This window comes from Cryptomeria japonica, chromosome 10 (genome assembly GCF_030272615.1).
Source record: "Cryptomeria japonica chromosome 10, Sugi_1.0, whole genome shotgun sequence".
NCBI classification, from domain to species: Eukaryota; Viridiplantae; Streptophyta; class Pinopsida; order Cupressales; family Cupressaceae; genus Cryptomeria; species Cryptomeria japonica.
In genome coordinates, this window is record NC_081414.1 from 718281059 (window position 1) to 718293589 (window position 12531).

The following is a 12531-nucleotide window of genomic DNA, read 5'->3' on the forward strand; positions in this document are numbered from 1 at the left end:
GTATTAGCCTGTAAGGCAGTGAGGCTTCCTCCAGGTAGTAGCCCTTTGGTAATTGAGCAGTGAGCTCTAGACAGTGCGCCTAAATGCATGTGCATTCCCCTCATGTAACATTGTTTTACTACTGGCCATAGTATAATAATATTGTGGGTACTCAATCCCACTGTGGTTTTTCCCTTTCAGGGTTTCCACGTAAAAATATTAGTGTTATGGTTATGTGCTTATTTGTTTTGTGTTTTTGCATTACAGGTTCCGCTATTTGCATCTGATGGATAAAGAATCACATTAACAAATTTATAAATACTAGAACACTAATTCACCCCCAGCTCTCAGTGTTCATTGATCCCAACACCTTCTTCCCCATACTTCTTTTAAGACCATGTCTACATCTCTCTCTTTCACTTTTTTTTCATGAATAAATGTGATCTGAAGCATCAATGAGAAAAACACATAAAACAACACTATTTCAATATATAATTGTGTTAAGCCGGCATAACTAATTTTTTTCTCCACCCTCCTCCAAAGCTGAACAAGAATTTCCATGACTGTTGCACATTTCACGATTACAACCACGTAGGCATTGAAATTCTTATTAAAGAAAAACGAATTGCACAAAAGAAAGTGGTTGTTTTTATATCTTAAACATACATAAATAGAACAAAACAAGAGAACCACGTAAGGGAGGCGATCGATTGTCCGATTGGGTGTTCTTTCCTCCTCTATAATGGATTGAGGAATCTTTAATGATTTCTAATTTAACAAATTTCTAAGGCATCTCGGAGATTTATTTATTTTTAAATAATACTCATGGACGTTGCATTCAAACAGTACTCCACCCCACAAATTGCTCGAAACAAAAACAAGAATCACTAAGAGAATCTCGATAAAACACAAGCACAGAAGTCCATAAACTTTGGCACATATGACTTGTTTTTCTGAACTCTCAAAAAACGGGAATTCCAACCCTTACACTGGAGAAAGCAATGCCTGTTTGTTATAACCATATTTCTAATCATAACACACACTAGTGAGTGGGGACGGAAAATACGAAGGTTTATTCAAAACTAAAAAGATTCCTTTGTTATTGTTTTGGGGCAATTTTGATCGTTGCATTACATTCTAATTTAGTATTAGAGGGGTTCCTGGTCTCCATTACATTTCACTCTTTACATCAACAAAACAAAAGAGGAAGCAGTCAGCTATTTCTCAACTTCTACAGGCAAGTATTTTCGGTATCTTCTTTTTAAATTCCTAGCTCTGTAAGATTGGCCTGTACCCACCTGGTACATTTTTGTTTGCTTTTGACAACACTCAAACGAACCAAATGTTTAATTTCAAATGGGCTTTGTTTTAACAGCACACAGAACCACGTAGTTGTCCAATTTCAAACAGGCTCGTTTTTTTAACTGCACACAGATTGGCCTGTGGTCACCTGGTCAATTCGTTTAGCATTATTTTGCCGTTTAGGGTTAAATGTTAAATCTGATCAAAGATCAGGAAAATCAAATTATCTATTGATTATTACATAATAGTTCATGCCCCGTTTCCCATCGCCAAATGCTCCTTTAATTCCTGATAGGTAGTAAAAAATGTTCAAAGTTTAGCTACTGCATTCTCAATGCAAAGATTTTTTTGACAAGAATCAGTAATGAATCTTCAAAGGGTTAGCTGTTCCATTTTCAAATTCAATTATTCCGTTAGGAGAATGTTTTAGTACTCATTTTACAGGTTTATTAATTTTAAAAGAAGCGTTTTAGTAAAGTCATCAGAATTATTTGATGCTTTGGGTATTATCGAACATAGTGTTTGCGTGTTTCTTTCAGCTTTCGTTTTAGGCCTTAAAAAAAAATGTTTTTGCCTATATTATTTATGGTTGTTCGAGCTATTACAGCTTACCTAACATGTATTATAAATTCTTGTGTTTGAGAGACGTTTCATCCGAGATGGTACCACACTTTATTCCCAATAGATTAGTAATAAATTTTGAATCTTCATAGGATTGACTGCACCATACTCAAATTTTGGTAAAAGGGCTTCAATTCAGTTGTTTGTTTATTTCATTTTTATCATACCGTCTTGCTTATTTGAAACAATTTTGGCTTTGTCTTAACCGGAAATTGCATTTTTTGGCAGCAGGTGAATTAAAAAGCCAAGATTTAACCATGGAACATAACAGTGATGCTGATTTTGAAGTTCCAATTCTCTCTAGTTCTGAGGTGTCTCTTTAACTCTGCTTCTCTCTTTCCCATGCATCCCGTAATGCATTTTCAAATTATATGCTTCTAGGTTACAACTAGTAGAGGCAGAAAGTAGAGTGATTGTGTCCTGCAGGTGTAAGTATGCATGCATCAGTCAAGTGGCTTTACATAGCATTTTTTTAGCAGGATAACCTGCATATATGATGCGTACCTTTGGGATTAAATTTAATAAGATCAATTTTCTTGTTTACTTTTATATTTTTTGAAGAAATTTTCTATTATAGCAGTAGCCAAAATTTGATTACATTGAGTAAAAACTCATTCTATTGAGTACATGTACACCATAAAAGATCTTTTGGCAGGATCACAATCTTCCAAAGAACCAAGACAACTAGATATCAATTGTTGTAACTTGTATTAATCACTGGTTAGTGCTTGTGTTGCTTTGAGTCACACAGAATTATACAAAGTCGATGATTGCTATTTAGTGAACAACTAAGATAAGTAAAATCCTCTACTAATTTATCTTTTCATTGATGTAATTCTTTTACTTAGGTTTTCACCCCATTAGGGATTCTTTTCCATGTTTGCTTTCTGCTTATTCAAAAATTTGAACTGTTTATCATTGGGGGGTAGTGATGGCTATGATGAAACAATATGATTGAGACTTTATATACAATCCTATATGAAAAAAATTAATGTACATTCCATTCTTTAGATAAGTACAGATAAGTGTTTTAACTTTTTCAAAGATAATGATATTCTGTCTTTTGCTTATAAGATTGGATTGAAGAAGAGAGACACATCAACTTGTGAAGGAATTCTTTGCTTCATATTAAGATTTACAAGACTCCCATTTATGATGATTTTTTTCCATAAAGCTTTTCAGTATAATCCTTGTGAAGAAGAATTAAAATTGTAATAATCAACAAGACAAGAAATTACAAATGATTTTTAAGGACTGCTAAAATGTGTTCCTGGGTTTCCTAGGCTTATAAAAAAATGGGAATAGGTATCTCAATATTAGTAGTATGTAATTATTGTTGTTTTGAAAAAATAGATACAAAACCTTTCACTTGTACTGGTTTTATCTTATATACAAGTTTAATAGGAAGTTGAGAATCGATTCGAGCTATTAATGATGTATATGGTTTGCACATCACCTCGTGAAACCTGATGTCAATAGCGAGATTATGATACCTTTGGATGTTTATGTACCTTGAAAGATAGGAGAATATTTTTCTAATGGAAATTCCATGATCATCCATTTCTATGTGTAGGGAAGATTTGGTGCTCCTGTTGGAGGCTTCATTTTTGTATTAGATATTCTCCTAAGTGCGAAACTTTATTTTAGGTATGTGTTGTATTTTGAATAATTTTGGGGCTTCCATGGTGTCCTCAGCGTGTTCTTATTTTGGACATTGGACATTGGGCATTATGTGTGTTGAATTGCGACATGATCTATGAAAATGAAGCCAAATTGAACTTTAAGGAATGGATACTTGCTCTATGCCTGTGCTGTATGCATTTACCTGTTCAATTTGAGCCAAATGCATTGGCACTCTGTTTTGTCATGCTCAATGAGTAGATTCTGTTATTGATTCAAGATAGAGATGAGTATTCTATTAGAGTAGTTATCATTTTTGCATGTTTGCAGTCCTTTCAAATGGTTTTTAGACAAAAAATCAATTACACTATCAAGTTTTTGAAACAAATCTGTACAGTGAAACGTGCACTTCACCATTTATTCTGGATGTATTATTAATCTTATGATTTTAATTCCACAAAATGTCACTGCTATAGATGCAAGATATTTGATATGGCCAGAAAAGCAGAAAATCATTAACTGGGAGGAGAAACATAGCTAGAGTAGAATTGTTACTCATGAGTCAATGACTGTTGTTTTATGGGCATTTAAGATTTCAGAATGTGCTACATTCTCAGGTTTACTCTTGCTGTGATGTGTTTCTTGGGCCTTGATACCAGATATAAGAATGTTCAATTTTTTTTAGAGGGTAAAAAGGAATTTTTTATTACTCAAATTATAAGAAAAGCATACAATTCTCAGAGATTTCCAGATGGCCAAAGACAAGACAACATACATAATATAATAAATCCACCCAGGAAACTTATAAAACCAGCAAACAGAACACATGAAGGAACCAATGAGCCCCTGGCAACCAGAACCCAACAAGCTGAATCTACCTTTCTTGATCTTCATGAATAAGCTTGAGAAGGAGCTGAGATTTCTCTTGATGTAATTCATTCCAATTAATAACATTCCAGCCATGAATACCTTCAGAAGCTGACTTAGCAAGACAGTCACCCACCTTATTCCATTCTCTCGGGATGTGCACAAAAGACAGCCTCAAAAGTCCTTGTGAGATGCAAGATTTGTTTGGCCATAGTAGCCAATCTCCAGGAAACATTATGAAAATTCTTATAATTCAGAATTGACACCAGGATCATCGAATCAGTTTTCACATAAGATTCTTTTTCACCCCTTAGCATGAGCGCATTCAAGGGTCTTAAGAACAGCACAAGCTTCCATTTGATTATTGAAATGTGAACCCAAAAAAGTAGAGAAAAAGAAGTGCACCAAACCTTCCCTGTCTCAGTCAATTCCCCCTATACCAGCATTACCAGAATTTCCATGAGAAGATCTATCAGTATTTATAGCATTCCTTTAGGAGGATGACTCCATTTTCCAGTTCTATTTACTTTCTTGGAACCTTGATTTCATTTGCTAGGATTTTGCTGAACAGACAAAGGCATAGAAATCTCCAAGCTTTTGACAATGTGCTAATCCAATGAAGTAAGGGATTCCTCCATATTCGACTTGGCTTCATTTGTTTCCTTAATCATTTTTTTTGATTTAAGCCAAACCTATAGAACTCTACTCTTGCAATCCTGGAAAATTCTTCAATTTTGTTCCAACCAAATCTGCCAAAAGATGAAAGAAGGCCCAATGTCCCAAGTAGCAATTAGAAAAGAAGTTGAGGCAGGAGGGCACCCAAACTGTCCCAGAATTCAATCACAGAAGTAGCATGAATAACAGGTCTTTTCCAGACCTTGCACCCAAAGTCCCAAATTTCTTTCGAAAAGGAGCATTGAGAAAAGAGGTGAGAAATGCATCCCTCATTCCTATGAATCCTACCATAGAGAAAACAAAGAGGTCCCTGAAAACGTCTCTTCTGAATGTTATCCCATGTAAGGCATTTGTTTTGGCACAAGGGCCACAAAAAGAATTTACATTTGGGCCATCCAATCTGGTTTCAAATTCTCCTCCACCAGGGAAAATAAGCCTCCCCTCTTCTTTCTTGATCAAGATATTGGTAGCCAAGAGCAGTAGTGTACACATCTTTTGGAGCATGACCCCAAGCCAGAATATCAGAACATGAACGAACAACAAGGCCTCTCATCTAAGATGGAAACCAAGAGATCTTGATCCTCTTGAGATCCCCCATCAGGCCAGGACTGTGGATTTTACCACCTATATATGGAGGAGCAACCGAGGTTGACACTATACTTAAATTCAGCCACCTTAGTCCACTTGGCATTCACAAAGATATCCCAAAGCATCCGAAGCTGAGGGAATGAAGAGCGAATAGAAGGATGATTATCTCAACAATCCTCCTAGAATAGAGCATTATTACCTTTATTTACTATCCAGAAAAGCTCCTTTTTAATAAGTCTGGCCCCATTTTTGATAGTGTTTCAAATTATGGAACCGTTTTCAACTAGATCCATTCTTGGGATATCCACCTCAAGACCCCTTTGAGATATTTAGCATTTAAAGTTTTAGCCCAAGGCTGTCCAGGATTTTTTCACCATCTCTAGTACAACTTGGCAGCTAAAGCTTGGCAATTGAGTTTTGATTGTTGCAGTCCAAGCCCCCCAACCTCCTTTTGACTACACACAATGTCCCAATTTAAGAGGCTCCATTTATGTCTATCCAGTTTCCCAGCCCAAAGAAACTTTCTAGAATGAGCATCACAATATTTAAGAAATCTTTTCGAGGCAGCCAAAATTAAGCCAAAATTAAGAACCTATAAATAGGTAAAGCTTGGAGGACAGATTTTAAGAGAGTAAGCCTACTAGCAAAAGATAACCACCAAAAGGTCCAGTGATTGACTCTCAACTGAAATCTATCAAGAATATTCTTCCATTGATCTCTTCTAAGACATCTAGCTGAAAAAGGAATTCCCAGATACTCCACTTGCAAAGACCCAATCTGAAAATGAAATATATTAGCTATCCTTCTTTGAATACGAGCATCTTTGTTGAAGAAAAAGATTTTAGACTTATCCTCATTGATCAATTGACCTGAAGCCGCTAAGTAAACATTCAATGCCTTTCTAAAGTTAACAACTTCCTCCACTTTAGCCAACCCCATCGAGGTAGTGTCATCAACAAATTGGAGATGAGACTGGGTAATAGAGTTCTCAGCCGAAGACTACCCCTGAATAAAACCCCTCAACTGAAAAACCCTTAATAGCTTGCCTAGACCTTCAACCATAAGATGAACAAATAGGGAGAAAGAGGGTCTCCCTATTTGAGTCCTCTGGAAGCAGAGAAAAGGGGAGAGGGAATACCATTGATTAAAACTGCAAAAGTTGTTGAGGTCACACAACTCATAACCCTTAATCCAATCTAAAGAAAACTTGAATTCCTATAGAATCTTTTGAAGAAAAGGTCATCTAACCTTGTCATAAGCCTTTGACATATCTAGTTTAATGAATGTAGCCTTCTCCCTTGATGATGGCATAGAGTGAATGGCTTTTGTAGCCACAACAATACCATCTAAAATTTGGCAACCATTGACAAATCCACCTTGCTCAGGGGATATTAGAATATTCAAAACCTTCTTTAAGTGCTCTACAATAATTTTGGTAATTATTTTGTAAGTGATGATATAGAGAGCAATAGGATGGAATGAATCCAAAGAAAAGGCATCCCCCATTTCAGGAATCAAAGCAAGAAAATTGGAATTAATGGCCCTTAGCATCTATTTGTTCTGTTTGGATCCTTGCACTTCTTCAATCAAGTCAAGGCTTATCTTTTCCCAATTTTTTTGAAAGAATCCAATAGAAAACCCATCAAGGCCTGTGACTTACCCTTGTTCATTTGAAAAACAATTGACTCAAGTTCATTTGTCAAAATTGGGGCTAGAAGTGACTTATTCACATCATCAGAAACCAAGGGAGGAATACATCCTAAAATTAGTCTTTCATTATCCATATGTTGAGGTATTTGATCATTAAATAAACATGTGAAATATTTGACAACTTCAATGGAGATATCCTAGAAAGAAGAGAGAACTTCCCCCTGACTTGAGGAAAGGGAAACCGTAACGTTACCATTTTTGTGCTTTTTGAACGAGCTATGTAAAAAGGAGGTATTGTTGTCACCTTCTTTCAAACAATTGATTTGAGATTTTTGCTTCCAAAATTCTCCTCCCAAAGTTCCCATTCAACCAGCTCTTTGGAGAGTAAATATTCCGCTTTGAGAAGTTCCTTTGTCAACCCCTTATCCTTTATTTGTAGAGACACTTCCTCTAACTTAGCTTGAAGAAGCTTCTTATTTTGAAATATATTCTCAAAAGTATACTTATTCCATTTCTTGAGCTTGTACTTAACAAATTGAAGACATTTGAAGAAGGAGAACATAAAAGTACTAAATCTGGGTTTCCCTTCAAACCACCAGCACTCCACAAGCTTATACAAATCAGGGTCATGAAGCCACATTAATTGAAATTTGAAAGGTGGGCTTTTTGGCAAAGATAATCCTATGGGATGAAACATGCTAGGCTGATGATTTGACCCCTTCCATCCCAAAATCTTAGAGTATGTATTCCAATTATAACCAAATTACAAATCAAATGCTAGGAATCTATCCAACCTTTCTAAATAGATTTAGATCGACACCTTTTGTTGTTCCAAGTAAAAGTTCCATTCCTTGGAATTTATGTTAATGAGATTGAGAAAAGAAATGTTGCCCCTTATCAAATCAAAGGAAGGACCGAAACGTCTCATTCCACCTCTTTTCCCATCTAGGGTCATAATATAATTAAATCACCTGCTAAAATCCAAGGCAAACTAGGAGCAAGAGAGCGAACAAATCTGATATGAGACCATAATAAAACTTTATTTTGCAAATAAATCATTGGGGACATAAACATTGGAGAGAAGAATAGATGACCCTGAAACAAAACAAGAGGCCATTAAGGAGATAGAATTCTTGCTGCCAACCCACCAAGAGGGAGTTCTGCTTTGAGTATCCCACATGCATGCTACTCCCCCTACAGTACCCTGAGCTCCAATAGAAAGATATTGACTGTCTTTCCAAATCTTAGAAGCAATACTAACCATATCTACACAAGATAATTTTGTTTTCTGAATAAACATAATATTTGTTTAATGATCTCTAATCAAAATTCAAGTGGCTTTTTGTTTAGGGATACTACTAAAACCCCTAACATTCCAAGATACCACTTTCATTTTAAGGTGGTAGAAAAGTGAGAATCTAGTGTCTTAAGCACCAGATTCAACCAATGACGCCCTTATCAATTTCATTTTTTCTTGATCCTTCTTCCTTCATGCTTTCACTACCTTTTCCTTACCTTCCTTTTTGATATTTTTTGGTTGAAGACCTAACACTAGAGAGACCTTTTTGCTTTCATCCTTGGATCCAAAATCTTGTATGGGATCTTACATAATCCCATCATCATTTGTTTCATTCTGATTTTTCGTCAAGGGATCAAGCTCCACCTCTTTAACTTGGATTTTAGATACCTATTGCAACTTTTCCTCATTCACTTCTCTAAAGGAAGTCCTGGCTAACTTTACTTAAGTCCTGCTCCACAGGTTCAAAAGCCTCAAAATTTTCCAGCACATCAAATTTATTCCCTTTCAAAGTTGTCTGATTTTGATGATTAGCCGCTTTTGTCCTTGGACCAGATTTGATAGGAATGAAGCCATCCAGGTTTGGCATCTTTAGGTGCATTGGAGTCTTTCCCTTAGCGCTTGCATTTGTAGATTGAGGATTAGGAATAGGAGTAGAAATCTATTGCAAGGTGTGCGCCCTTGGTCTCCTTGTGCTGTGTAGCGCAACACTCGGGTTTGCGACATGGCTTAATCGCTTCTGGTGGATTTTATAAGTCTAGTGGTTGTATCGAACATTAATAGGTCGATCTTTTGGTGCAACAACAACCGTACTTCTAACAAGTTTTATCAGAGCCTAGGTCACAGGTTCAAATCCCTTCGCTTGCATTGGGGGGGGGGATTGTTGCAAGGTGTGCGCCCTTGGTCTCCTTGTGCTGTGTAGCGCAACACTCGGGTTTGTGACATGGCTTAACCGCCTCTTGTGGATTTTGTAAGTCTAGTGGTTGTATCGGGCATTAACAGGTCGAACTTTTGGTGCAACGACAACCGTACTTCTAACAAAATCGAGGGGCTAATTTTTTGCAGTTCCTCTATAAGTGTTCATATTCATGGCACAAACAACAATGGAATGGAAGAGCCTCATGATTAATCTATTGAATCTAGGACATATTGCCTAATTTGATCTCCAAGGAATCTAGAAGAGGGTTGTTCAAATCCACCTTGACACAAATTTGAGCATATGTAGCAAACTTTCTATCCAAGGCTTGGTGAGAAGAACCTACAGGTTTCCCAATAACAGCTGCTATAGATTGCAATATGTCCAACATCAATTAATCCAAATTGATTATGAAAGTAAGGGCCTCCCTCAAAAATCTTGTTAGGAAAGAACCGCAAAACAATATCCATTAGCTACCAGAATGATCTCCATATCTCCTTCCAGGCTCCAATTCCTCTTCACCCAGTTCTCCAAAAAACGTATAGAGATTTAGAGCTCCATAAAGCTGCATATAAGAGTGTGTTTAGAGAGTTATAACACATCATGAGCAATAGAGTTTGGATTAGTGACAAAAATGGGTTGGTCTTCGCACTTCTTCAAACTGCTGTTCGATTTCGGCCTCAACTTAGAAGAGTGATTAACTCTGGAATCCAGTGTTGCATGCAGCAAAAAATTGACAGCATTTGCATGATCAGAAGGAGAAGCCTCTTTACCAGTAACCACATCCTTAAAAGACAGGGAATGGGGGTCCCCTGGACCTCCAATGTCTGCCATATTGCTAGCCATCTCAAAAGAGCTCAACCGATAGTCAACAAAAGAAAGAGCCTGAGCAAACACCCTAGGTGATCAAAACAAATGCAACAACTCCACAAAGCAAACTAGAATAACTCACACAAATAAAACCAAAAACAATGCAAACAAAATAGATCTTATGCAAAAAAAGAAGCAAAAAGGTGGAAAAATCATGCCCACTTGCATGCAATAGCATGCACAACTTGCAACATCAACTGACACCCATGGCACCTCCTCCTTCCGCTCTCCTTGCAAAATCTATTTCCGTCCAATTCACACACCCTACAAGGTTGCTTTTGATACTATCAATTTTTTTCAAGAATGTTTATTTTATTTTCAATGCTGTTTTGCTTAAATACTTTTTTTTCTATCTTTTGCTATGTTCCATGGTGTTTCCAATATGTGGATTATAGGGGAGGATGGTGTGATGCATTTTTGGGGTGGTAGGGAATCAATGGGCTTTTTTTAGGGGAGAGCAATTAAAATAATTGGGAATTGATTTTTTTTTGGTTGCTCCCATTCTATTAATCAAAATAACGTTTGCATTGTTTTTTCAATATTTTGGGCTGCCCAAAAAATTTAGCCTTTGCAGTTGCCAATATGCATTCAAAATCTAGCAATATTGTAAACTCTTTATCTTACCCATGTTACTATGGCATTATTCTATAGACTACAAACCAAGAAAACTTAGAACCATAGACTAGAAAAGACTTGGAAATCACATAGGTATCACCAAGGATTTGTTGTAATCTTGGATGAATTTTTCCATCTATTCCATGCCCTTTGACTCGACAATGCTCAAAACTTTCTTCAAGAAATTAGCTGCCTTGGATGCCTTTTGATGTCTTTGCAAAATTGGTGTCACACCACTAGAGAACATAAGGAACCAAGCAACCATGTGCCCACACCTTGAGAGTTTGTTGAAGTTTGAGGGCATTGGAACTCCATTGCCATACCTTGCCACCTCCAAGACTTCATTCAGATTGCCCAAAAATTGTCTCTTTATCAAGGCCGTAGAAATGTGCTTCACCATGTCCTTCATTTCCCCCAAATTCAGGAGAGAAGCAATGGACATGGATGATATACTTCTGATCTGCCCACAAAAATCCTTGCCCAAGACCCATTGAATGGTGAATAAGACGTGGGTATGGCGGGTTTTGAAGACACTTTGCAGATGTTTCTTTGAGATTAGATCTCGAAAGGCCATTTGGCATTGAATTGAAACAAGGGGGATTGAAGTATCCATTGTTGTTAGTGAGTAGATTTCCTAAACTTGAGTTTTTACATTTCTTCCGTTATGTTAAAAAGGCCAAGCGTTTATGGAGACACTCGAGCAGAGCGTGTTGGGATTGATGTTCATTAATGCTGAATTGAGTTGCTCTGCTCCATCTGTCCTCATAATTGTAGATAGCCACCCATCAATACTTAAAATAATGATTGAGGTGTCTTTTCCTAACATTTTTCGACAATTCCACTTCAATCATAAATCATCTGTAACCTATTCTAGTTCCTCAGCTTTGCCAATTGCCAAGTTGGCCTATTTATCCGCTTGCTTTTTGGTTAGGGAAATGATCTTCCAAATTTAGGAGTTGGTTTGTTATCACTGTTAGTATTGAATTTAGTTTCCACCCCTAAAGTCTGTTAGATTTTAATGCATTGTTTGCAAGTTTGGATACCAAATGTAAATAGTATTTGTTGATGACAACGTGAAATGAATAGTACTGAATCCTGATTGCTGATTGGGTTTTTTTTTTCAAATTTTGATCATCTCTTTCATGTATGTTTAATGAAACTTATTGCATGGAAAGAACTAAATAATCTTTTGAGCATTAAACCATTTTTCATATAACTTATCAATAGGCGAATACATTAATTTCTGAAAATCAGATTGCATTACAATGTGCAGACCTGGAAGTGGGTATTTAACAGTAGTTTTCATATAATATCAATCTGCTTCAACATTCCTCATTGCCTTGAAAAGGTTCAGAACTGCAGGTCCATGTTGTCCTTTTCCAACCAAACTTCTCCTTGATAATGCCAATTGAAGTATGTACTGACAAGGATCTTACCAACTTTCTGGAGACTGAAAATATCACTCAGAGATTTCTGCACATGTCAAAATGGTGCTGGAAGTTGCAGGGGTGGCTAGGAATTAATTAATTCT

General features: G+C 36.6%; 1 protein-coding gene across 2 annotated transcripts in view; it reads left to right on the forward strand.

The window, feature by feature from the left end:
* The first annotated feature begins 736 nt into the window (after positions 1-736).
* Positions 737-12531, forward strand: part of LOC131046265 (D-amino-acid transaminase, chloroplastic) — a 42618-nt gene continuing 30823 nt past the window's right edge. The window contains exons 1-2 of one of the 2 annotated variants that reach the window (XM_057979951.2): positions 737-1216; positions 2134-2213. In XM_057979951.2, coding sequence (XP_057835934.2) covers positions 2160-2213 — 54 coding nt within the window. In that variant the 5' untranslated portion in view covers positions 737-1216; positions 2134-2159. Of the gene's footprint in view, positions 1217-2133; positions 2214-3475; positions 3550-12531 lie in introns of those variants that run through there. The other variant, XM_057979954.2, reaches the window with a different exon arrangement.